The following is a 27,187-nucleotide window of genomic DNA, read 5'->3' as shown; positions in this document are numbered from 1 at the left end:
AGAATTTTCTCAGGAAATTCCAATCACCCACTGTGGTGTCACCGCCAGACACCACACTTGCTAGGTGGTAGCCTTTATATCGGCCGCGGTCCGGTAGTATACGTCGGACCCGCGTGTCGCCACTATCAGTGATTGCAGACCGAGCGCCGCCACACGGCAGGTCTAGAGAGACGTCCTAGCACTCGCCCCAGTTGTACAGCCGACTTTGCTAGCGATGGTTCACTGACAAATTACGCTCTCATTTGCCGAGACGATAGTTAGCATAGCTTTCAGCTACGTCATTTGCTACGACCTAGCAAGGCGCCATTATCAATTGCTATTTATCTTGTGATGCATGTACCGTCAGACCGATGTTCACCAATTATGGATTAAAGTTAAGTATTCCAACAGCTATGTACCTTTTTTGCTAGTCTCAATTCCTTGTCATTTTCCAGACCTCACGCCATCCTGCGTGAGCTTAAACGCGTGCCCTTCGGCCTCCCGTCCTCGTGGATTGGCTGTCTTGCCAGTCCACAAAACCAACTTTCTCCTCCGAATGCGAAAATATTTTGTTGCCACAGACCTACATAGGGAGAAACGATCACCACGAAAAAATAAGAGAAATCAGAGCTCGTACGGAAAGATATAGGTGTTCGTTCTTTCTGCGCGCTGTAGGGGATCGGAATAATAGAGAATTGTGAAGGTGGTTCGATGAAATCTCTGCCAGGCACTTAAATGTGATTTGCAGCGTATCCATGCAGATGTAGATGAGAGGAAAATTTAGCAGTCATGGAACACTCTAATTCGATAGTAGGAAAAGGTAGAGACGAAAAAATATTAGGTGGATATGGACTGGGGGAAGGAATGAAAGAGGAAGCCGCCTGGTAGAATTTTGCACAGAAAGTAATTTTATCATAGCTAACACTTGGTTTAAGAATCATGTAAGAAGGGAGTGGAAGGCTATTTACAGTTTGTATAGAAACCAGATTGCAATTATAAGAGGCGAGGGGCATGAAAGGGAAGCAATGGTTGACAGGGGAGTGAGACAGGGTTTTAGCCTATCTCCGACGTTATTCAGTCCGTATATTGAGGAAGCAGTAAAGGAAACAAAAGAAAAATTTGGAGTAGGAATTGAAATCCATGGAGAAGAAATAAAAACTTTGAGGTTCGCCGACGACATTGTAATTCTGTCAGAGTCAGCAAAGGACATGGAAGAGCAGTTGAATGGAATGGACAGTGTCTTGAAAGGAGGATATAAGATGAACATCAAGTAGAGATTTAAGTGTCAGGAAGTCTTTTCTGGAAGTATTTGTATGCAGTGTAACCGTGTATGGAAGCGCAACATGGACGATAAATAGTGTTACAGAAGAATGCTGAAGATTAGATGGGTAGATCACGTAACTAATGAGGAGGCACTGCATAGAATTGGGGAGAAGGGGATTTTGTGGCTCAACTTGACTAGAAGAAGTGATCGGTTGGTAGGGTACGTTCTGAGGCATCAAGGGATCATCAATTTAGTATTGGAGGGAAGCGTGGAGGATAAAAATCCTAGAGGGAGACCAAGGGAAGAATGCACTAAACAGATTCAGAAGGATGTAGGTTGCAGTAAGTATTGGGAGATGAAGAAGCTTGCACAGGATAGAGCAGCATGGAGAGCTGCATCAAATCAGTCTTTGGATTGAAGACCACAACAACAATTCAAGAAGGTTGTACCCATGGAAGAGACCTGGAGACACCGGAAGGTTTCAAATTGACTATGTAATGATAAGACAGATTTCGGAACCAAAATTTAAATTGTAAGTCATTTCCAGTGGCAGATATGGGGTCTGACCACAATTTATTGGTTACGGACTGCCGATTAAAAGTGAAGAAACGGCAAAAATGTAGGAATTTAAGGAGATTGGACCTGGATAAACTGAAAGAATCAGAGATTGTAGAGATCTTGGAGGAAACATTAGGGAACTATTGACAAGAACAATGGAAAGAAATACAATAGCATGAGGGTGGGTACCTTGAGAGATGAAATAGTAAAGGCTACAGAGGATCAAGTAGGTAAAAAAAGGCTAGCAGAAATCCTTGGTTAACAGAAGAGATATTGAATTTAATTGATGAGAAAATATAAAAATGCAGTAAATGAAGCAGACGAAAGGGAATACAAACGTCGAAACATGACATTGACAGGAAGTGCAAAATGGCTAAGCATGAAAGGCTAGAAGTCAAACGTAAGAATTTAGAAGCATATATCACTAGAGGAAGAATAGATGCCGCCTATAGGAAAATTAAAGATACCTATGTAGAAAAGAGACCGTATGAATAAACCAGTCCTAAGCAAAGAAGGGAAAGCAGAAAGGTGGAAGAAGTACACAGAAGGTGTATACAAGGGAGATGTACTTGAGGGCAATATTATGGAAATGGAAGGATATAGATGAAGATGAGATGGGATATAAGATTTTGCTTGAAGAATTTGGCAGAGAACTGAGAACCTAAGTCGAAAATAGGCACCGGGAATAAACAATATTACGTTAGAACTACTGATAGCCTCGGGAGAGCCAGCCATCACGAAACTCTTCCATCTCGTGATAAGGATGTATAAGACAGGCGAAATATCCTCAGACTTCAAGAAGAATATAATAATTCCAATTCCAATGAAAGCAGGTGCTGACATGTACGAAAATTGCCGAACTATCAGTTTAATAAGTCACGATTGCAATATACTAACACGAATTCTTTACAAAAGAATGGAAAAACTGATAGAAGCCCATTAAATGTTCTGTTACTTAATGTTATCAGATTTCGTAAATATTTATTCAGAGGTCTTGAAGTGTTGGGTTCTAGATGCCTTATGCACAAACCAAAGATATTTGTGTACATATTTTTATTACTGGTTGGTTTTTGTGCCTTTCCATGTTCAATTAGAATTACTTTTCAAGTGTTATAGTTACCATGTACGGCCTGGCCAGTGTTTGAAATTACCAAGCGTGCACTTGCTGTCTTGGTGACAAGGATAGCTGCTGATTATAAATTAGCTGCATTTGCTTATGTAACAAATTCTTTAAGTGCTTGTGTAGATTTTATTGTTTTGTGCAGCATTGGATTCGAAACAAAATAATTTGATTCTGGGGTAAATATTTTTGGTTTTTGGCTGTCTTAACTTCCATCGCCACTCCTCGCTCTCTACTAGCTCAGCTGTTAAAGTCAGGATCGATTTTTGTTCGCAGTGAGATAACAGTATTTATGAGGATTTGATTTCAGTGTAGAAAACTTACGATAATGATTGTCACAATGATTTGTTAGTTGACCATGTTATTACACCTGGAAGTGAAGGCGCTTGCATCGACTTATCGTTAGTTTTTATCGTGACACTTGACGAGGACACGCTGAACCATATTATATGCGCAGCTGTCCTGAAATCATTCACAGTGGCCGCGCTGTTGGAGGCGCAATCTCACAAATCGCGAGGCCCCTCCCACGGGAGTTTAGAGTCCTCCCTCGGGCATGGGTGTGTGTGTTTGTCCTTAGCGCGTTAGTTTAAGTAGTGTGTAAGTCTAGGGACCCATGACCTCAGCAGTTTGGTCCCTTAGGAACACACACACACACACACACACACACACACACACACACATTTTATATATATATATATATATATATATATATATATATATATATATATATATATAAAATCACCAAGGCTTTCATTCATTGTAGTCCACTTTCTTGATAACATTTTACCATTACAGATCAAGTTATATATACATAAATAACTAAAGCCTAGGCGGTAGTGTGTAGTGTAGTGTAGCACTTAACATTGTCTCCCAGCAAATGATTTAGATGGCTCAGAGACTCCTTACGACTGCGAAAAACAGATTATCTCTGACTCGTGATATAAAAACTCTGTGGACAGCATGTGAAACATTATGTGTGCAATGGACTGACTACTTCTGATTGAGAATTGTGGAGAGAAGGATCGTAGTGGAATTTTAACTAGCGACATTGTTGTAAGCCGCCACTTTGAGTACCAAATGTAGTTTTATGAATTATGATAACGTTTCATCTTATGCAAGAGGATGATGTATACTGGAATGTAGCTAGGAAAATCGTTCACGGAAAATTATAATTCTATGAATGGAAAAAGTACGTTCAATTCTCTGGTTACTTTTAACTTCTCCTTGTTTGTGGATCGGGAGATTATTTGGAGCGTCATAACTCGTAGGAAACTATGTATCCTGGAAAATCAGTAGAACCAGCACCACGGTCGTTTATGCTTTGTTTTAAGACATTAAATTATGGACTTTATCGAAACTGATACACAACTTGGACACTGATTCCCATACTGCAGAGGGAGACGGCTCCCCACGGTGTACGATTGTGCCTCTGATTTGAAACGTCCTCTGTGAAAAATTATAAATGACTGTGCTGGTAAACTTTTAAGTTATCTGATTTTCAAACAGCTGAGCAAAACTGAACCTGCTCAGATATTTCTGTCTTATTCTGATCATGACTAAACTGACAGACAATATTTGTAGCGCAACGCAATGTGACTTTCAATAATCCCCACAAAAGAATGGCCCTGACTAACAATAATCTATACCTTTCATGAATCACTTACCTCACAAAAATCTTCATTACTCTAACTACTGCAATACAGCGAGCGCCAATACTGCCAGCTAAATAAAAGATTTTAACTACTGATGGCACTAACTACTGATAGACATAGTTAGCAAATGAAAGATTTTGATAGAGAACAAACAATGTATTTGCCTTAATAATGTTCAAAAGTCATCATATCTGTCAATTCCTGACCTCCATCTTTACAAATTTCCTTTTTCTGGCGGACACACGTCCAGGTCGTCCGCTTATAGCAACGCCTCAAAACTCTGGCTTTTCTCTCTCTCTCTCTCTCTCTCTCTCTCTCTCTCTCTCTCTCTCTCTCTCTCTCCCCACATCCACCACTGCTGGCAGCTCATCTCTAACTATACAACGCTACGCGCTGTTCACATCCAACTGCCCAACACTTCAATAGCGAATATTCCAGCAGTGCCAACCACCCAGACTGCACACAGCACAGTCAATGATTTTCATACAGAGCGCTACTTGGCTTTACCAACATAAAAACCTAAACAGCCTACTTACAGATTATTTTAAGAATTTTCAGAGTCGACGATCGCCGGAATTCTGCAGAGCCACAAGGATTTTATTCCAGGTGGAGTACTTAATTTTTTTACCAGGAAGCGTGGGAAATAATTGTGTAAAAATATTGGGGAAGCGACTTTTTCCTCCAAAAGTTTCCACTCAAGTATCTAGATATTATTCAGTCATGTTAATTTAATTTCACTTTCACACGGGGAGGGAAGTTTAAGGGGAAAGCTTCCATGCATTAGTCCTTTTAAGTATGACGGGAAAGCATTACACATTTTTTTAATCTTTTTAAAAACTGGTTTTGGAAAGAAGGATTCTGTTTCAATCCGAGGAAGAAATCGAAGTATCTCCATTCAGGCAGCTAGCTTCTCGTAGAAGGCCACAACTGAATTAATTAATACATCAATAAGAGTACATCCATTACCTTCCAAAAACTTTGCCTTAACAAAATCTGATTCAAATTTTCTATTTCCCGAATTGTATGCTATCGTTGGATATACATAACCATATGAATTTATCCAAATTATATCTTCACCATTTTAAGAAAAAATTTATGATAAAACTCTTAGACGACCTAAGGTGTACATTTGTGGATCTACATAATTATGTGTACCCATAGAGATTCGGAGACATCTACATCTATATCTACATTTATATGTGGACCATGTGAACTGCGTGGTAATCAATCTTGTCCAGATGTTTCCTATAGCATGGCTGTAGAATATTTCTAGATTACTCACTTGGTACTGGTTCTTGAAACTTTATGATTAAAGTTTTCCAGGATAGTCGACGTCTATATTCGGACTTCTACCAGATCAACTTTTTCGTCATGACCATGGCACTCTCCTGTAGGTCACAAACCTGTCGCCATTCTTGCTGCCCTTCTTTGTATACGTTCGATACTGTTATATCTATTTGGTGTACGTCCCACACACCTCAATAATATTGTAGAGTGGACCGCACGAGTGTTTTGTAAGCAATCTGGTTTGAACACTGACTGCATTTCTCCAGCACCCGACCTATGGTGGTGGTGGTGGGTAGTGTTTAACGTCCCGTCGACAACGAGGTCATTAGAGACGGAGCGCAAGCTCGGGTTAGGGAAGGACTGGGAAGGAAATCGGCCGTGCCCTTTCAAAGGAACCATCCCGGCATTTGCCTGAAACGATTTAGGGAAATCACGGAAAACCTAAATCAGGATGGCCGGAGACGGGATTGAACCGTGGTCCTCCCGAATGCGAGTCCAGTGTGCTAACCACTGCGCCACCTCGCTCGGTACACCCGACCTATGATCTGAAGTCTATCTTCTGCTTTAACTACGACTGAGCTCACAATCATTCCATTTAATACACCCACAAACTGGTACACCCTGGTACTTGTATGAATTGACAGATTCCTGTTCTGTCTCTCCGGTGTTGTAAAATAGAACACTATATCCCTGTTTCCAGAATGAGATTTTCACTCTGCAGCGGAGTGTGCGCTGATATGAAACTTCCTGGCAGATTAAAACTGTGTGCCCGACCGAGACTCGAACTCGGGACCTTTGCCTTTCGCGGGCAAGTGCTCTACCAACTGAGCTACCGAAGCACGACTCACGCCCGGTACTCACAGCTTCACTTCTGCCAGTACCTCGTCTCCTACCTTCCAAACTTTACAGAAGCTCTCCTGCGAACCTTGCAGAACTAGCACTCCTGAAAGAAAGGATATTGCGGAGACATGGCTTAGCCACAGCCTGGGGGATGTTTCCAGAATGAGATTTTCACTCTGCAGCGGAGTGTGCGCTGATATGAAACTTCCTGGCAGATTAAAACTGTGTGCCCGACCGAGACTCGAACTCGGGACCTTTGCCTTTTGCGGGCAAGTGCTCTACCAACTGAGCTACCGAAGCACGACTCACGCCCGGTACTCACAGCTTCACTTCTGCCAGTACCTCGTCTCCTACCTTCCAAACTTTACAGAAGCTCTCCTGCGAACCTTGCAGAACTAGCACTCCTGAAAGAAAGGATATTGCGGAGACATGGCTTAGCCACAGCCTGGGGGATGTTTCCAGAATGAGATTTTCACTCTGCAGCGGAGTGTGCGCTGATATGAAACTTCCTGGCAGATTAAAACTGTGTGCCCGACCGAGACTCGAACTCGGGACCTTTGCCTTTCGCGGGCAAGTGCTCTACCAACTGAGCTACCGAAGCACGACTCACGCCCGGTACTCACAGCTTCACTTCTGCCAGTACCTCGTCTCCTACCTTCCAAACTTTCAGGAGTGCTAGTTCTGCAAGGTTCGCAGGAGAGCTTCTGTAAAGTTTGGAAGGCAGGAGACGAGGTACTGGCAGAAGTGAAGCTGTGAGTACCGGGCGTGAGTCGTGCTTCGGGAGCTCAGTTGGTAGAGCACTTGCCCGCGAAAGGCAAAGGTCCCGAGTTCGAGTCTCGGTCGGGCACACAGTTTTAATCTGCCAGGAAGTTTCATATCAGCGCACACTCCGCTGCAGAGTGAAAATCTCATTCTGGAAACATCCCCCAGGCTGTGGCTAAGCCATGTCTCCGCAATATCCTTTCTTTCAGGAGTGCTAGTTCTGCAAGGTTCGCAGGAGAGCTTCTGTAAAGTTTGGGAGGTAGGAGACGAGGTACTGGCAGAAGTGAAGCTGTGAATACCGGGCGTGAGTCGTGCTTCGGTAGCTCAGTTGGTAGAGCACTTGCCCGCGAAAGGCAAAGGTCCCGAGTTCGAGTCTCGGTCGGGCACACAGTTTTAATCTGCCAGGAAGTTTCATATCAGCGCACACTCCGCTGCAGAGTGAAAATCTCATTCTGGAAACATCCCCCAGGCTGTGGCTAAGCCATGTCTCCGCAATATCCTTTCTTTCAGGAGTGCTAGTTCTGCAAGGTTCGCAGGAGAGCTTCTGTAAAGTTTGGAAGGTAGGAGACGAGGTACTGGCAGAAGTGAAGCTGTGAGTACCGGGCGTGAGTCGTGCTTCGGTAGCTCAGTTGGTAGAGCACTTGCCCGCGAAAGGCAAAGGTCCCGAGTTCGAGTCTCGGTCGGGCACACAGTTTTAATCTGCCAGGAAGATTCACTATATCCCTGTGTTTCGTAAAGTGCACAGTTCTACGAAATAAACATTATGCAAACTGAACTTTGATTCGAAGTGCTGTCACTGTTCTTGAAATGGACTCGAAACTTCTTCCAACTTCCTTCAGCTTGCGGCGGACCTTGCATCCAGTTCTCCTTGTAAGAACTATGTTGACTGCGATTCTCACCGAACCGAACACTGCTCTGATGTCGCGGAAAGGTTAAACTTAAGAGAACAGGCCGAGTTTTCTTCTTTTTGTTTTCTCCGACTGCCGTAACGGGAACCTCCGGATCAGACGAATATCAACCTGATCTAACAGTCGTCGTTATCCTCGATTCTCTGTACGCAATACAGTGGACAGATGGATCGTATCTCCCTCACATTAAAGATGCCAGGGGATTTATTACTTTCTACGAAAAAGTTAATAAGTAGAAATATTGACCAAATAAAAGAAAACAGGTGAAACAGACTGCCCCTCTCATGAAACGATAAGGCTTTGAACTTTTTGCATATTCTGCATAACTAAATAACAGTTCTACCATTCCACATCATCCGTCAATATTCCAACTGTACTTCACACGCTCATATTTATCAACAATCGTTACAGCACTAAACTAACGTAGAAATTATAAACGTCCCACTAGCATATTACAAGACCAACGCCACTCCTCCCCTTGGACATTCTAGCGATGCAGAATATACGGGCCAAGATGACTGCAACAACTACATAAGCGTGCTACAAGCATTTATTTCCCCCCTTTCTTCGATATGCACCTGCGGACTCACTGGTCTCTCTTTAGGAGAACGGTTTAAATACCCGTCCATCTATTCACATTTTGGTTTTCAATGGTTTCCCATAATCGTTTTAGGCAAATGCAGCGATGGTTTCTCTGCAAAGGTCACTGCTGAATTGTTTTCCTGTCCTTTACTACTACAACTCCTACTCCTACAAATGGCACAATTCCTCCCCCGATAGCACGATAGGTATGTGCTTTTACACCTAAACCGACTGCCAGTTTTCATATACCAGGCAGTGTGAATATAAAGAACTTGCCCCTGCTAATGCGCGAGATATTGATAGGCCATCGGGATAGCATGTTACTATTCCAACTCGTATCAGAATGTACCCGTGGTCCAGGGGTAGCGTCTTTGATTCATAATCAAAACGTCTTCAGTCCCGGGTTCGATCCCCGCCACTGCCTAAATTTTGATAAATAATCAGCATTGGCGGCCGAAGACTTCCGGCATAAGAAGTCAGCCTCATTCTGCCAACGGCCTTGGCAAAGAGGGCGGAGGAGCGGATAGAGGTTCAGGGCACTCTCTTGTCCTAGGGGTGGGAAATTGCCCCTAAAGGCGGAAGAATCAGCAATGATAAACGACATGAGGATGCAGAAGGCAATGGAAACCACTGCATTAAAGACACGTAACGTGTATCCACAGGACATGTGGCCTGTAATTGAAGAAGTGTCGTGATGATCTCTCCATTGGCAAAAGATTCCGGAGTAGTCCCCCATTCGGATCTCCGGGATGGGACTGCCAAGGGGGAGGTTACCATGAGAAAAAGATTGAATAATCTACGAAAGGATAACGTTCTACGAGTCGGGGCGTGGAATGTCAGAAGCTTGAACGTGGTAGGGAAACTAGAAAATCTGAAACGGGAAATGCAAAGGCTCAATCTAGATACAGTAGGGGTCAGTGAAGTGAAGTGGAAGGAAGACAAGGATTTCTGGTCAGATGAGTATCGGGTAATATCAACAGCAGCAGAAAATGGTATAACAGGTGTAGGATTCGTTATGAATAGGAAGGTAGGGCTGAGGGTGTGTTACTGTGAACAGTTCAGTGACCGGGTTGTTCTAATCAGAATCGACAGCAGACCAACACCGACGACGATAGATCAGGTATACATGCCGACGTCGCAAGCTGAAGATGAACAGATAGAGAAAGTGTATGAGGATATTAAAAGGGTAATGCAGTATTTAAAGGGGGACGAAAATCTAATAGTCATGGGCGACTGGGATGCAGTTGTAAGGGAAGGAGTAGAAGAAAAGGTTACAGAAGAATATGGGCTTGGGACAAGGAATGAGAGAGGAGAAAGACTAATTGAGTTCTGTAACAAGTTTCAGCTAGTAATAGCGAATACCCTGTTCAAGAATCACAAGAGGAGGAGGTATAGTTGGAAAAGGCCGGGAGATACGGGAAGATTCCAACTAGATTACATCATGGTCAGACAGAGATTCCGAAATCAGATACTGGATTGTAAGGCGTACCCAGGAGCAGATATAGACTCAGATCACAATATAGTAGTGATGAAGAGTAGGCTGAAGTTCAAGACATTAGTCAGGAAGAATCAATACGCAAAGAAGTGGGATACGGAAGTACTAAGGAATGACGAGATACGTTTGAAGTTCTCTAACGCTATAGATACAGCAATAAGGAATAGCGCAGTAGGCAGTACAGTTGAAGAGGAATGGACATCTCTAAAAAGGGCCATCACAGAATTTAGGAAGGAAAACATAGGTACAAAGAAGGTAGCTGCGAAGAAACCATGGGTAACAGAAGAAATACTTCAGTTGATTGATGAAAGGAGGAAGTACAAACATGTTCCGGGAAAATCAGGAATACAGAAATACAAGTCGCTGAGGAATGAAATAAATAGGAAGTGCAGGGAAGCTAAGACGAAATGGCTGCAGGAAAAATGTGAAGACATCGAAAAAGATATGACTGTCGGAAGGACAGACTCAGCATACAGTAAAGTCAAATCAACCTTTGGCGACATTAAAAGCAACGGTGATAACATTAAGAGTGCAACGGGAATTCCACTGTTAAATGTAGAAGAGAGAGCAGATACGTGGAAAGAATGCATTGAAAGCCTCCATGAGGGTGAAGATTTGTCTGATGTGATAGAAGAAGAAACAGGTGTCGATTTAGAAGAGATAGGGGATCCAGTATTAGAATCGGAATTTAAAAGAGCTTTGGAGGACTTACGGTCAAATAAGGCAGAAGGGATAGATAACATTCCATCAGAATTTCTAAAATCATTGGGGGAAGTGGCAACAAAACGACTATTCACGTTGGTGTGTAGAATATATGAGTCTGGCGATATACTATCTGACTTTCGGAAAAGCATCATCCACACAATTCCGAAGACGGCAAGAGCTGACAAGAGCGAGAATTATCGCACAATCAGCTTAACAGCTCATGCATCGAAGCTGCTTACAAGAATAATATACAGAAGAATGGAAAAGAAAATTGAGAATGCGCTAGGTGACGATCAGTTTGGCTTTAGGAAAAGTAAAGGGACGAGAGAGGCAATTCTGACCTTACGGCTAATAATGGAAGCAACGCTAAAGAAAAATCAAGACACTTTCATAGGATCTGTCAAAGACGAAGGTAATGAGAAGTAGTAGAAATGAGAACAGCGAGAAACTTAACATCAGGATTGATGGTCACGAAGTCAATGAAGTTAAGGAATTCTGCTACCTAGGCAGTAAAATAACCAATGACGGACGGAGCAAGGAGGACATCAAAAGCAGACTCGCTATGGCAAAAAAGGCATTTCTGGCCAAGAGAAGTCTACTAATATCAAATACCGGCCTTAATTTGAGGAAGAAATTTCTAAGGATGTACGTCTGGAGTACAGCATTGTATGGTAGTGAAACATGGACTGTGGGAAAACCGGAACAGAAGAGAATCGAAGCATTTGAGATGTGGTGCTATAGAAGAATGTTGAAATTTAGGTGGATTGATAAGGTAAGGAATGAGGAGGTTCTACGCAGAATCGGAGAGGAAAGTAATATGTGGAAAATACTGATAAGGAGAAGGGACAGGACGATAGGACATCTGCTAAGACAGGAGGGAATGACTTCCATGGTACTAGAGGGAGCTGTAGAGGGCAAAAACTGTAGAGGAAGACAGAGATTGGAATACGTCAAGGAAATAATTGGGACGTAGGTTGCAAGTGCTACTCTGAGATGAAGAGGTTAGCACAGGAAAGGAATTTGTGGCGGGCCGCATCAAACCAGTCAGTAGACTGATGACAAAAAAGAAAAAAAATAATAAAAAAATAAAAAATCAGACTGTGGGAAGGAATGGAACACAACCCTACTGGCAGTTAGCCACTGAGGGAAGGTGGCAGAAATCGCAGCACATATGAAAGGTTTAGAAACTAGCACAAAGAGGTATAATATGAAATTAGCACAGAACAACGTACTCTTAACGAAGGCAGCCTCCACAGACACACATTCACAGAATGACGTACTGAAAAAGCATTCTCCTGTAGCTACATTATTTTAACTGAGAACAGTTGGGAGAGAGAATACTGAACCATGAGAACCAGGTTTCGGCACCAAGACTAGTGATGTCGGTGGTGGGGGACAGAATCCTGTGAACCTTACCGTATGGCGGGCGCTGTTGCTCTTCCGTAGTATCGCGAAATACTCGCAATCGCCAAGCGACCGAAACGGCTATCGAATGAGAGTGTACCCGGAATCACCAACCGTTGAGCTTTACCGTCGCATGGCGGAGCGTACCTCTGGACAATAGACGGTCGCGGGCGAGACGGCAGCTGGTGGACCTTCCAAGAAGACGTTCCGGAATGGGCTTGAGCGGTGAGGCTAAGGGGTTAAGTTAGCTGGTCGGCACCTCACACTAGTAAGCCTACATTTGAAAACAATAGTTCCGTTGCAAGCTTTCTGAGTAGACAAGCGGCTAGCTGTCGGCTGCTCCACAGAACTCAAAAAATGTTCAAATGTATGTGAAGTCTTATGGGACTTAACTGCTAAGGTCATCAGTCCCTAAGCGTACACACTACTTAACCTAAATTATCCTAAGGACAAACTTACACACCCATGCCCGAGGGAGGACTCGAACCTCCGCCGGGACCAGCCGCGCAGTCCAAGACTGCAGCGCCTAAGACCGCTCGGCTAATCCCGCGCTGCCCTCCACAGAACTGGGCGCTTCCTTTTTGCATCAGAGGCTTGGCGCAGCCTCCGCCGTTGAGATGTCTTTCTGTGTTCGTGCGCGCCTCACGAGCAAGAAGACGCTCGGTTTGACATCATTTTAACGATCGCCGCCATATTGAACAATTAATTAATTTCCCTCAAAATGACGGCAGCCGGTCTGTTGTTATTACACATCATCTTTAGTTTCTGTGATTATTTAGATGCTTTCAAGGACGAACCTTTATATACTTCGAAATAAAACTGATATGTAAATTATGGGTCGAGCAGCGATTTGTCCGTCACCAAAAAGTCCCGAATCTTTCACCTGATTTCATATTCATTGATTACTTTTGGACTCATCCTTTAATTCCGACCCTGCGCAGTCTGCCACGGGCTCGTCACTGCACGTGGAATTCTTGGTAAGGTTCGTAACACGATGTGTTATAGGGGAGAACAGCTCCATTAATACGCAAAATGGGCGTGGTGGGCCTTGAGAGAAATTTTAGTCCAACATGGATTTCGTGTTTGGGCGCCTCTGTCAGCATTGCATCCAAAGTGTGCGTTTGTGTCACTCGGCCCTAATTAGACCCTAACCTTCCTGCCTTCCTGATAGCGCCGAGCGTTGCAGACAACACCCGACCTAATAATAATGTATGGGATTATATACAGGGAATGTAAGAGTACCTGTCAGTATCATATGAACCTATGAAATGGAAATGTCGTGTGGCTAGTGCCTCCCTTCGGGTAGACCGTTCGCTTGGTGCAAGTCTTTCGAGTTGACGCCACTTCGACGACTTGCGTGTCGATGGGGATGAAATGATGATAAGGACAATAAAAACCCTGTCCCTGAGCGGAAAAAATCTCCGACTCAGCCGGGAATCGAACCCGGGTGGTTAGGTATGACATTCCGCCGCGCTGACCACTCAGCTACCTGGGGTGGACGTATAAATCGATGTATAAAAAGTAGTTTCGACATTCACTGACCATTATAAACGTCTAAGGTGACTATCATGACAGCAGAATTAACAGCCATATTAGAGGCATTGAGAAACACTGTTCCAAGGACGATGACAGTTAATTCACAAGTAGTACTACAAATGCAACACCCCCGCAGATAAAGCCTCAATGACCCACTAGTTTTCGAGATTCTGCAGCAAGTAGACACCCTACAGCAGAACGACATGGGAATGAAATTTGAGTAAAATGCCACTGTGACTTGCGGTGCAATGAAATGATGGACAGGCGTATACAGAAAGGAAGAAAACGTTAAGGATATGATACTGCTAGGGATAAAGGAAATCATTCAATGTGAGGGCGCTTCTAGTAACAACGGACATCATCGTGTTCATATTTAAGATAATTCTCATTTATTGCTCCGTCTGAGTTGCACATTTTTAATTACATTACATGTCTCGATTAATCTGGATCATCTTCAGATCTAAGTACTTGCTTCAGCAAACCGTTTTGTCTACTCAGAACCGTGTGTCAGAGTACTCTGATATATGATTCTGACTAGACAAAATGTGCAACTGAGACAATAAATGAAAATTATCTTAAGTATCTACCTAGTTGCTGAATGTCTCAAGATGATTATGTGGATTATAGTTGTCTTCAGATCGTTGTCTAATTTCCTTGCAGTGGTCGAAATGCAATTCTGACTGTCCCTATGTCTTCTAGAATGGAGGGACGAGAACTTAAACTGTAAAATGTTAATTACTTGTTTATACATACGATATTGTACTTTGTACACAGAACGTAGTACCCCACACTATAGAACGCAGGTGTGCAAGTGTATTGCCGAATCATCAGTTTAATAAATCATGCTTGCAGAATTCTAACACGAATTATTTACAGAAGAATGGAAAATATTGGTAGAGGGCAGTCTGCGAGGAGGTCAGTCTCAGGTCGTGAAGGCACGAAGCAATAATGATCTTACGATTTTTTTCAGAAGATAGTTCGAGGAAAGGCAAATCTAAATTTACAGCATTTGTAGACTTAGAGAAAGCTTTTGACAATGTTGACTGGAATACTCTCTTTGAAATTCTTGGGCAAGCAGGAATAAAATAAAGGGAGCGAAACGGTATCTTCAGAATCAATACTGCAGTTGAATGGTCGAAGAGTGAAAGGGAAACAGTAGTTGAGAACGTAGTGAGTGTTTTAGACAACTGTCGGTGTTATTCAATCTCTGCACTGATAAAAATGTCGAGGAAACCAAGGACAAATTTGTAAAGGGGATTACAGTTCAGGGAGAAAAAATAAAAGTGTTGAGGTTTGCCGGTGACACTGTAATACTTCCAGAGATGCATAGTACTTTGAAGATCAGTTGCACGGAAATACTGTCTTGCAAGAAGCTTATGAGATGAATATCGATCTAAGTAAAACATAGGTGATGGAGTATCATCGTATCAAATAAGGATAGGCTGAGGGAATTAGTTTAGGAAGTAAGATATGAAAAGCAGTAGATGAGTTTTGCTAGTTGGACAGCAAAATAAATTACAATCGCCGCGTTAGAGAGGGCATATGAGTAAAATGCAGACAGGAAACAGCAAGAAAAAGCATTTCTGAAGAAGTGGAATTTGTTATCAAATATAAAATTTAAATGTTCGGAAGTCTTTTCTGAAGGTATTTGTGTAGCACGCTGCATTGTGTGGAAGTAAAATGCGGACGATAAATAAGACGAGAGGAGAGTAGAAGCTTTTAAAGTGTTGTGCTACAGAAGCATCCGGAAGATCCTGCGAAGAAGAGAAATTAAAGACATTACTTTACTAAATCAAGGAATCGTCAATGTGGTAATGGAAGTAAGTGTGCGTGTGTATGGGGGGGGGGGGGGGGGGGAGGGAGGGAGGGAAGGGGGGAGGAGGGGGACACACTTCGGTGTGACTACAGCAGTCAGGTTCAAATTGATGTAGGTTGCAGTAGTTATGCAGAGCTGATCTGCTTGCAAAGTGTAGACCTGCATCAAAACTAGTCTCTGGCCAGCACTTCACTTATGTTACCATCTTAGTTCTGGATATTACGAACTCAGAGGTATGCGAGAACGTCATGGCGGAACTGCCATGCGAATTTGTGGATTTAATGATGCGTGTAGCACAGAACGAGCCTTAAATGTCACTGAATGTTGGGTAAACAAAAAGATCAGCCACAGACTGTAAAAATGAGAACCGGGGAAAGACCTGTCATTTGCTATGTCGGATACGGAAAATCGTAGAAAGGTCGTGTGGTTCCCTTTAAGTCGAAGAGGTAGCCCCGAGGGCTTAACTTTGCTGGCCGCAAGCCGACTCTGCCAGAAGCAGAGAGAACACGGCGTTCGTCTGGGGAGGCAATTTTTGTGTTTACTTGCTGGCGCCCACCTGTTGCCGAGGGCGCGGCTGGGGAGGGGGCTGTGGCGCTTAACTGGCGCCCAAACCGAGAGTTTCTAGCACTTCACTTCACGTTTAGATATATAAGCGTTCACTACCTCCAATTTTATTTCGCTTCGTCCTCAACACCTCTGAGCATTATTCACAGTGTGCGGCTTTAAATTGGGAAACAAAATGGACGTTTCTAGTACCTTCCGTGACGTTCGGTTCCATGACGTTCACTTCTTCGTTGCAATTCTTCGCATATCGGACCTAAGCCATCAAATTTATTGAAGTAAGCCATTCTTCCTATACGGCTACGTTTTCCTGAACAAACTTGAAGCATCATGACTGCCCACTTTTTGGTACCATTTTCAAGTGCAACAATCTCGTTTACTTTAGGGTAAGTGTACTTGAAGAAGATCGTGACGCCGATATTGGATAATCTAAAGGTAAATTTAACGTCCAATTAAATGCAGCATTGCAGAAAGAAGGATTTGTAATTTAACAATTGTATGACTTGTTACATACAAATTATGCAATTCAGGCCAAATACTAAATTCATTAGATCATTCCTCTGGTGGCAACACAAAGTTCGTATTTTACTGTGGTACCGACGCGAGATTTTCAGCCCGGGGCAATGATTATCACATGACGCTAGTGTCTGAAGAGCGAAACCGGTATTAGTGATTAAATTGTGCATGACCTGTGGCTGTTAAGAATGTTAATTAAACACAATAAGTATTAGATTGTTTCTTGAATGCGTGGTAGGGAAGCCCGTGTTTACAGTGCTTGTAGTTCCTGTCATTCTTTCCAGGTTTATCATTATGGACTCAAAATGGAGGGAGCCATTTAACGGGGAATGAACAGCATTTGTTAAAAGAAGAGAATAAGCAGTAATATTGTACCAACAAGATCTAAGTATTCCAAAATTAAAATCTGCGATAATTTATATAGCAAGGATTGGGACATCACAGCACTTTGCAATGACTAAATATGACCCGAGATCTCAACTCTAATTTTTAAGTCCTGGATTGGCCTCATCGATCGCTGTCCTTTCTTAAAGCTTGTAGCTCCACATTGTCGGCAACTGTACAAACTGCTGGTTGATTTTTATGATAAAAACTTGCCACAATCGTCTTCTCTGCAGATCATCTTACATTTTGCCAAAGTCGTCTGGCGTTGCAACATTCCTCGAGACAACAATGTCGTCCGCGAATAGCCTCATGGAGCCTGCAGCGTTTTCCAGCAGAGCATTAACGTAAGTTTTAAATACTAATGACTTTTTAACTTTCCACCGGGATACTCGAGAAAGTACCTTTAAATTATTGGTTAAAGACAGTCTTGGTAGCAATGTTAGTTTTTTTTATTTTTAAGCGACGCGTTTCGCCTTATTTAGGCATCTTCAGGTTATCTTTTCTAGATGGACGCGAGAGGCACCAAGATCTGCATAACGCGTTCCCGTTCACAGGAGCGAGTAACAGTAAGATGGGGGCTCAGGTAGTAAGCATGGTTTCACTCAGTATTCCAATCCACCATATTATTCCGCACTCATTCGGCTACAAAAGATTGTTTTTGAACATGATCTCCTTTCAGTGCGACGGCCTTACGTCACCTTATTGGCAGGGCGTGTATGCCTGCATGGTACTATTTATACTGGTCGACGTCGAAATCAACGTTTTACTGCTTCAGAATCCTCCCTATCATCCACCTCCTACGTTCCGCGGAGTGCGTTCTTCATTGGACTCAACAGATGGAAGCCGGAAGATGCAAGATCCGGGCTGTAGGGTGGGCGAGGAACAACGGTCCAATGAACTTTTGTGAGCTCCTCTCTGGAGCCTTGGGTTGTCTTGGAAAACGAGAAGTTCGTTTGCATATTTTTGGTGACGAACACGCTGAAATCATTTCTTCAGTTTCCTGAGGGTTATACGGTAGACTTCAGAGTTGATCTATGCGCCACGAGGGAGTACATCAAACAAAATAACCCCTTCAAAGTTCTAGAAGGTCGCCATGACTTTACCATCTGAGGGTGAGACTCTGAACGTTTTCTTCGGAGGAGAGATGGTGTCGAGCCACTCCATGGATTGCAGTTTTGTTTACGTTTTGAACTGATGAACTACACTACTGGCCATTAAAATTGTTACACCACGAAGATGACGTGGTACAGACGTTAAGTTTAACCGACAGGAAGAAGATGCTGTGATATGCAAATGATTAGCATTTCAGAGCATTCACGCAAGGTTGGTGCCGGTGGCGACACCTACAACGTGCTGACAATAGGAAAGTTTCCAACCGATTTCTCATACACAAACAGCAGTTGACCGGCGTTGCCTGGTGAAATGTTGTTGTGAAGCCTCATGTAAGAAGGAGATATGCGTACCATCACGTTTCCGACTGATAAAGGTCGGATCGTATCCTATCGCGATTGCGGTTTATCGTATCGAGACATTGCTGCTCGCGTTGGTCGAGATCCAATGACTGTTAGCAGAATATGGAATCGGTGGGTTCAGGAGGGTAATACGGAACGCCGTGCTGGATCCCAACGGCCTCGTATCATTAGCAGTCGAGATGACAGGCATCTTATCCGCATGGCTGTAACGGATCGTGCAGCCACGTCTCGATCCCTGAGTCAACAGATGGGGACGTTTGCAAGACAACAACCATCTGCACGAACATTTCGACGACGTTTGCAGCAGCATGGACTATCAGCTCGGAGACCATGGCTGCGGTTATCCTTGACGCTGCATCACACACAGGAGCGCCTGCGATGCTGTACTCAATGACGAAACTGGGTGCACGAATGGCAAAACGTCATTTTCTTCGGATGAATTCAGGTTCTGTTTACAGCATCATGACGGTCGCATCCGTGTTTGGCGACATCGCGGTGAACGCACATTGGAAGCGTGTATTCGTCATCGCCATACTGGCGTATCACCCAGCGTGATGGTACGGGGTGCCATTGGTTACACGTCTCGGTCACCTCTTGTTCGCATTGACGGCAGTTTGAAAAGTGGACATTACATTTCAGATGTGTTACGACCCCTGGCTCTACCCTTCATTCGATCCCTGAGGAACCCTCCATTTCAGCAGGATAACGCACGAGCGCATGTTGCAGGTCCTGTACGGGCCTTTCTGGATACGGAAAATGTTCGACTGCTGCCCTGGCCAGCACATTCTCAAGATCTCTCACCGATTGAAAACGCCTGGTCAATGGTGGCCGAGCAACTGGCTCGTCACAATTCGCCAGTCACTACTCTTGATGAGCTGTGGTATCGTGTTGAAGCCGCATGGGCAGCTGTACCTGTCCACGCCAGCCAAGCTCTGTTTGACTAAATGCCCAGCCGTATCAAGGCCGTTATTACGCCAGAGGTGGTTGTTCTGGGTAATGGTTTCTCGGGATCTATGCACCCTAATTGCGTGAAAATGTAATCACATGTCAGTTCTAGTATAATATATTTGTCCAATGAATACCCGCTTATCATCTGCATTTCTTTTTGGTGTAGCAATTTTAATGCCCAGTAATTAATATTTCATCGCCTTGGACGATGTTTGACAATAAACTATCACAATCAGTCTGGTAACGCACAAGCATTTCCACACAGATGGTCCTCTGTTTCTGTTTATGGTCTCCTATTAGGTGGCGAGGAACCCACTGGGCAGACACATTTGAGTACCCCACCCTGGTGGACGAGTGTGTTGGCACTACCAACAGGGACGTTGAGGGTGCGTAGCGAGGTGCTTGGTTGTGATCCGTCGATCACCTCGAATGAGAGTGTCCGCACGTTGCAACACTGCAGGAGTCGCAGCTGTGTGCGGACGGCCGGCACGCGGGAGACAGGGCAGTTTCGCGCGGCTTGTTGCAACGATGAGAGACGCCTGGCTCAACGGCGTACCGTGCGTCTGTTCGCTGCCAGGTCTCTGTAGACATTCTGCAAGCGCCTACGAAAGTCTGCAGTGCTCTGGTTTTCCGCCGAAAGAAACTCAATCACAGATCTCTGCTTGAGGCTGTAATGGTAGTTCAATTACGTAACCATTACGGCACCTCACTCACCTCAACCTCTCGATACCAGCAATATTCTACTGTCTTTCTGCGGAACAGTTAACATATTTCTGTGACAACATTCAGATTTGATTTCATTATTGTAGAGGTACTTTGATACATCGATATGTTTATATTGCAATGATATTATTCTTATGTGTATTCTTTCTTTTGTCACTATGATCCTTGACGTACTTGCAAATCTGATTTCTGGGGCGTAAGCTGTTATTAGAGAGTCAAGTCTTGGTCGTTATGTTGAAAAGACGCAAATTGTAGTCAGTTTATGAAATGTGAACTTTAACAGTGAGGAAGATATTTTCAAGTATGTTTTATATTGTGAAGTGACGTTTTGGAACGAGTTAAGTGATATTGCAACAAAAGTAATAAAAAAGACGTGTAACTTAAATTCGGAGTGCTGATTACTTTTTTACATCACCATTGTCCTAACTTGCAAAAGTTTAATCTTCAAGAATGGTTTATGAAACACATTTATAAAACTTCTGAATATCGCAGAATAACACCTAGGCCTCTTTGCATCCGAACTTTGAATCATCGCTACCTAGATTTTCGACGATTGAGCCATGAGTTCACAACGAGACCAGCGTGGGAAACACAAAAAGATGAGTGCCTAGTTTATCCATTATTTCAAGAAATGACTTTATTAACTGTGCTCTAATGATACCTGCCACATAATATAACTTTGTTGTTGCCCGAAACTGCAATATTTAGCAGCGTGAGCAACACTACAATCATAATTAATTTTTGACCTTTGTTGTGGTAGGGTTGTTAGAAGGTGCACGTCCGTTACCGATGCCACTCTGAAGACTTCGGATAGCGCCGCCACGTATCGGAACTTCATGAAACTATATGGGCTGAAGCGGAAATAGTGCACGGTGTTCCTCAACAAATTCCGAATTTTTTCAACAGAAGTCATCCGAGAAAAAGAATGGGTTGCATTACTTATAGGACGCCCCTCTTACACCTGCGAAGTCCTGAACGAAGTCACAAATACAATCCGACAAAGGTAAACTCGCATTTTATTTATTATGTAACAGTGTGGGACTGTTCCTAATGCCTTCGTGAAGCCGAGGAATACGGTACAACGAGAGCACCTTTGTCCTCGGCTTTCTGGGCTTCGTGGACGAACAGAGCGAGACGAATTTCGCAGGATGCCAAACTGGGAAACTCTTGTTAATACAAGGGTCACTCCAAAAGAAATGCACACTATTTTTGGAAAAGTCAGTTTTCATTCTGCATGTGTAGAAAGTTTTACAGTGTGTAGATACATCCTTCTCGCTTGTTTTCAAACTTAGTTCAACCTCTTGCCGTGAGTGGCGCTGTCACAGCATGTCTTCAAGATGGCTGCTGCACTTGAAATTTGTCAGAAGCAACGTGCTGTCATAGAATTCCTGTGCTGTGAAAACGAGACAGTGGAAAACATCCAAAAGAGGTTGAAAATGGTGTACGGAGATGCTGCTGTCGATCGCAGTACAGTTGGTCGGTGGGCAAGCAGGTTACGTGCTGAAACCGGGCACGGCAATATTGAGGATTGTCCTCGCAGTGGCAGCCCTCCTACTGCGCACACTCCAGACAATGTGCAGAGAGTTAACGAACTGGTGACTGCTGACAGACACATCACAGTGAATGATTTGTCACGCTACGTTGGGATAGGGGAAGGAAGTGTTTGCGGAATACTGAATGTGTTGGCGTTAAAAAAGGTTTGTGCCAGGTGGGTTCCCAAGATGTTGACAGTGGCTCACAAAGAAACAAGAAAAGCGGTATGCAGCGAACTTTTCGAACAGTACGAGAATGGTGGAGATGAATTTCTTGGAAGAACTGTGACAGGTGGTGAAACATGGCTCCATCATTTTTCACCAGAGACGAAGAGGCAATCAATGGAGTGGCAGAATGCAAATTCACCCAAGAAAAAAATTTTCAAAACAACACCCTCTGCTGGAAAGTTATGGCTACGATGTTTTTCTATTCCGAAGGATTCTTGCATGTGGACATCATGCCAAGTGGAACCACCATAAATTCTGATGTATATGTGACCACACTGAAGAAACTTCGAGCTCGACTGAGTCGTGTTCGACCACATCGGCAAAAGCAGGATGTTTTGCTGTTGCACGACAATGCACGGTCACATGTCAGTCAAGAAACCACAAAAGCGATCACAAAACTTGGATGGACAACACTGAAACACCCGCCTTACAGTCCTGACTTGGCTCCATGTGACTATGATCTCTTTGGGAAACTGAAAGACTCTGTTCGTGGAACAAGGTTTGAAGATGATGACTCCCTCGTGCACGCTGCCAGACAGTGGCTCCAGCAGGTTCATCCAGAATTTTACCGTGTGGGTATACAGGCGCTGGTTCCAAGATGGCGTAAGGCAATTGAGCGGGATGGAAATTATGTGGAGAAATGAAAATATTGTTCCTAAAGGATGTATCTATAGACTGTAAAACTTTCAAACATGTAGAATAACAGATGGATTAAAAAAATAGTGTGCATTTCTTTTGGGGGGACGTATTTATAGGGGATAGTTTCGTTCTCCAAAAACTTCAGAATGCGACTAGGTGCAACGCGGCAGAGCAGACAAGACAGCTCGCTACGGTAGTGCTGGAGCTCACCCGTCGATGAGCGGCGACGACTTGAGCAGCGCGGCCACCTCTGGGGGGACGGGCCGACCCGCCAGCGACTCGTAGGCCGAGTAGTCGTCCTGCAGCGCTATGGGCAGCGCGATCACCAGGATGATGACCAGCAGGCCCACCACCGTGGCCGCCATCACGCACGGCTTGCTCGCTGCGGGAACACAAAGCACGTATCCAGTCAGCAACGCCTCAGTACTGTCTAGCCCGCAAGAAACAGCTAATGCAAAATCAAAACAAAAAAAATGTGTGTGAAATCTTATGGGACTTAACTGCTAAGGTCATCAGTCCCTAAGCTTACACACTACTTTAACATAAATTATCCGAAGGACAAACACACACACACCCATGCCCGAGGGAGGACTCGGACCTCCCCCGGGACCAACCGCACAGCCCATGACTGCAGCGCCTGAGACCACTCGGCTAATCCGGCGCGGCCAAAATCAAAATAGAACGAGGGTGCGGGAGAAGAGTGTGATTGGGGGAGGGGGGGGGGAGGGAGGAAGGGGGAGAGGAAGAAGGAGAAGGAGAGAGCTCTTGGTGGCCAGGCGACCAAGAGCTGTTGCAGGACGATCGATTCACGGATCCAGTTATATGGCTCCTTCCGTGTATAGCGATTTAAAACTATGACGAGTGGGGCATCAATGTAATGCCGAAACTGGTAGAACATAGAAGTTCATAAAATAAAATTAACTTCTACAAATCATACGGCTGTTGGTAAATTGTTACATCAAGAAATTGTTACATCAAGATGTATGTATGGGGTTAGTGTGGCCATCGAGCGGAAACTTTTTGATCGCCCTTTGTATAAGATCGACATTGTGAACGTACAGGGTTGGTGTAAAATTTGGAAATGACTGCCGGTATATTTATATAGCTTCAAAACGTCTCGTACACTGTTTTAGATTGCCGTCTGGTACCTCAAATGTCTCTTCTTGGTGGATTATTGTCTTGCTACTTGCTACCGTGCCACCGCCATGCTAGAACATCCAAGAACTATTCTGGACCTCGTTCCGTCTTCAAAGATCATAACTTCTACTCCGAGCTATGAAATGACTTCCAATGAACTCTCGTTTCAACTCTTCTGTATTTTAAAGTTTATTACTTCTCATTAACATACATTACAGTAGTTCAAATAGGCTACATCAGTTATAATAGACATCTGACCTTAAAGGTCATACAGACAGTCTGTTGTACATTACAAGATAATTCATTTGTCTTGACGACGTTGGCATTGTCGGTTGGCTACGTATCCCTGGCACCCGTTACGCCTCCAACACGTGCCCAGCCGGTAGACGCCACGCGTTCACCGCCAACGTACCTCGGTCATTTCTTTGTGCCAAAATAAAGCGGCGCGGACAATCTTTAATTTCGCCTTACACACTCTTTCTACCAATTTCCTCTACTGTGCCCATCTTGTGCTGGAACGATTCTTCGTTGTGCACCAGGATACTCGAGAAAACATCCTGATACACTGCAAGAGTGTTTCAAATTGAATATGCGGTTTTTAAGGCTTTGTAGCACTGGCACCCGTTACGCCTACAATACGTGCCCAGCCGGACTGATAAGGTAAGGAATGAGGAGGTTCTACGCAGAATCGGAGAGGAAAGGAATATGTGGAAAACACTGATAAGGAGAAGGGACAGGATGATAGGACATCTGCTAAGACATGAGGGAATAACTTCCATGGCACTAGACGGAGCTGTAGAGGGCAAAAACTGTAGAGGAAGACAGAGATTGGAATACGTCAAGCAAATAATTGAGGACGTAGGTTGCAAGTGCTACTCTGAGATGAAGAGGTTAGCACAGGAAAGGAATTCGTGGCGGGCCGCATCAAGCCAGTCAGTAGACTGATGACAAAAAACACTTACTACATTCAACTTACAATTATAAACAATACATTAAATGAAAGAACAACTCAAATAGTTTCTCTTACAACTGTTGTATGTGAGCACTATTCGTTGTACATCGAGTGCATAGGTGAGTTCTTCCCAAGCGTTGATCAGTGTGTGGAGTAATTGTTGAAACAATGGAGGAGTAATTGTTGCAACAATGTTGTTTCCTAAGTCGGTTAGATCAGGTGGTAGCGGAGGCACGTACACACGATCATTTATGAATCCCCAAAGGTAAATATCGCATGTCGTCAGATCGTGTGTCAACGTGGAGCTCACACAAAATATACAGCCCCTTGCAACCAATCCAGCGGTCGGGTACAACGTCATTTAAACAGTCACGTACTTAATTGTGCCAGTGAGGCGGCGCACCACCTTGTTGTCAAATGAAGTTACGTGGTTTCGCTTCTTCCAATTAAAGATCGCACCAAGATAAGAAACACCAGTTCAGTTGCTTCACTGAAACACGAAGGCCCATTGACTTTCCGCCGAGATATATAAAAAAAATCAGCAAATCATTTAATTTAGGGTAACGTCGTTGCAACTGTACCGTCTCATGGGAATTTAGTGATCCTCAGATGCGTACATTGAGTGTGTTTGTACAATTTTCCACTTAGGTGAAATGTCAGTTCATCACTGAATCGACACAATGCAGAAAATATTCATCGTCATGCAGCAACGTTCCATATGTAAAGTTGGCACGTAGACCGTAGTCTATGGGCTTTAAGGCTTGTAACAACTGCAAACGATCAGAACGTAACCTCCACATGACGTCAATGCAACTGTTAATTCACGACTAACCTTCCGAACTGATTTATTGAGGCTACGCTTTCAAAGCGTTTTTCAGTAACACTTCGTCGTTCCATACTACTCCTTTTGCGCATAGGTATGCAGACAAAACTGTTTAAGTTGAATGTAATAAATGATACGAAGGCTTAAAACCCATGATATTCATTTCGAAACACAGTGTATCTTCATGGTTACCTAACGAAAATGAGAATTTGGGTCAGCCCGGACCTCGAACCGGCATTTTCTGCTTTTTGCGGTCGGCTGTCATAACGATTGTAAGTAGCCTTTTTATATGTGTGTATGGCTCAATTGGCTCTAAGCACAATGGAGCTTAACATCTGAGGTCATCAGTCCCCTAGGCTTAGAACTACTTAAACCTAACTAACATAAAGACATCACACACATCCATGCCCGAGGTAGGATTCGAATCTGCGCCGTAGCGGTCGCGCGCTTCCAGACTGAAGCGCCTAAAATCGCTCGGTCACAGCGGCTGGCCGTATGTGTGTATGTTGGCAGCGGATAGACTGTATTAAAAAGTCTGACAGCGCTCTGCGCCCTCTGTAAGAGACACTCTGTGGCTGGTCGGACTCGCAGTTGGAGGTGAACACCCAGCAGTGATGGAAGTTGAAGTTAATAGTTAGCAGTGATGGAGGTTAGAGGTCTGAAGTGTTAGTGCAAGCAGACGATCTGGACATGTGACCGTCATGGAAATGTAACATTGTAACGATTATATAATTTTTGGAACTGGATGTCACGGACGATTATATATACATTTTTGAATTGGATGTCACATTATTAAGGTGAAATTTGCTAAATACATTGTTTGCTCTGCAACGAAATCTTTCCTTTGCTATCCACATGCCTGTTAGTAGTTAGAGCCTACAGTAGTCAGAATCTTTTATTTAGCTGGCTTTATTGGTGCTTGCTGTATCGCTGTACTTCGTGCAATGAAGATTTTCTGTGAGGTTAGTGTCTTATGAAATGTATAGGTTATTGCTAGAATTCCTTCTAACTCAGGGCCATTCTTCTGTGTTAATTATTTGAGCAATCAGATCGTGTATCGTTGTATACTGTGGGTCATAAATGAATAGAATAACTGTGAGCAGTATTTGTCAGGGAAAATTCTGTAGGTCAGTGTTGAAATGGAAAAAAAATATAGCAAAGTGACAGTACGTTCAGTTTCACTCAGCAGTTTCAGAATTAAATTAAGAAGTTTCACCTACCAGTTATTTGAGCTTAAGTAAAAATATAATAAAGAAGTTTCACCATTGGGGTATCCGTATACTGCTCCACGCTTGGCCAGTTATCAGCGCTGCTCTTACTTCTCTCTACAACTATTGAGTATATGGGAAGTGAGCCACTGGAGA

At 43.7% G+C, this 27,187-nt stretch overlaps 1 protein-coding gene and 1 non-coding gene across 2 annotated transcripts in view; both read right to left on the bottom strand.

Moving 5' to 3' along the window:
- The window catches only part of LOC124619856 (dipeptidase 1-like), a 539,272-nt gene that overhangs the window by 330,398 nt on the left and 181,687 nt on the right, over positions 1–27,187 (bottom strand). The window contains exon 2 of the mRNA XM_047146468.1: positions 23,122–23,293. Coding sequence (XP_047002424.1) covers positions 23,122–23,293 — 172 coding nt within the window. The remainder of the gene's footprint in view (positions 1–23,121; positions 23,294–27,187) is intronic.
- On the bottom strand, positions 6,927–7,001 carry Trnal-caa. Its single transcript has one exon. It is a non-coding gene; the product is annotated as a tRNA-Leu (tRNA).

Source organism: Schistocerca americana, chromosome 6 (assembly GCF_021461395.2).
Source record: "Schistocerca americana isolate TAMUIC-IGC-003095 chromosome 6, iqSchAmer2.1, whole genome shotgun sequence".
NCBI lineage: Eukaryota > Metazoa > Arthropoda > Insecta > Orthoptera > Acrididae > Schistocerca > Schistocerca americana.
This window is presented reverse-complemented; position numbering and strand designations above follow the sequence as displayed.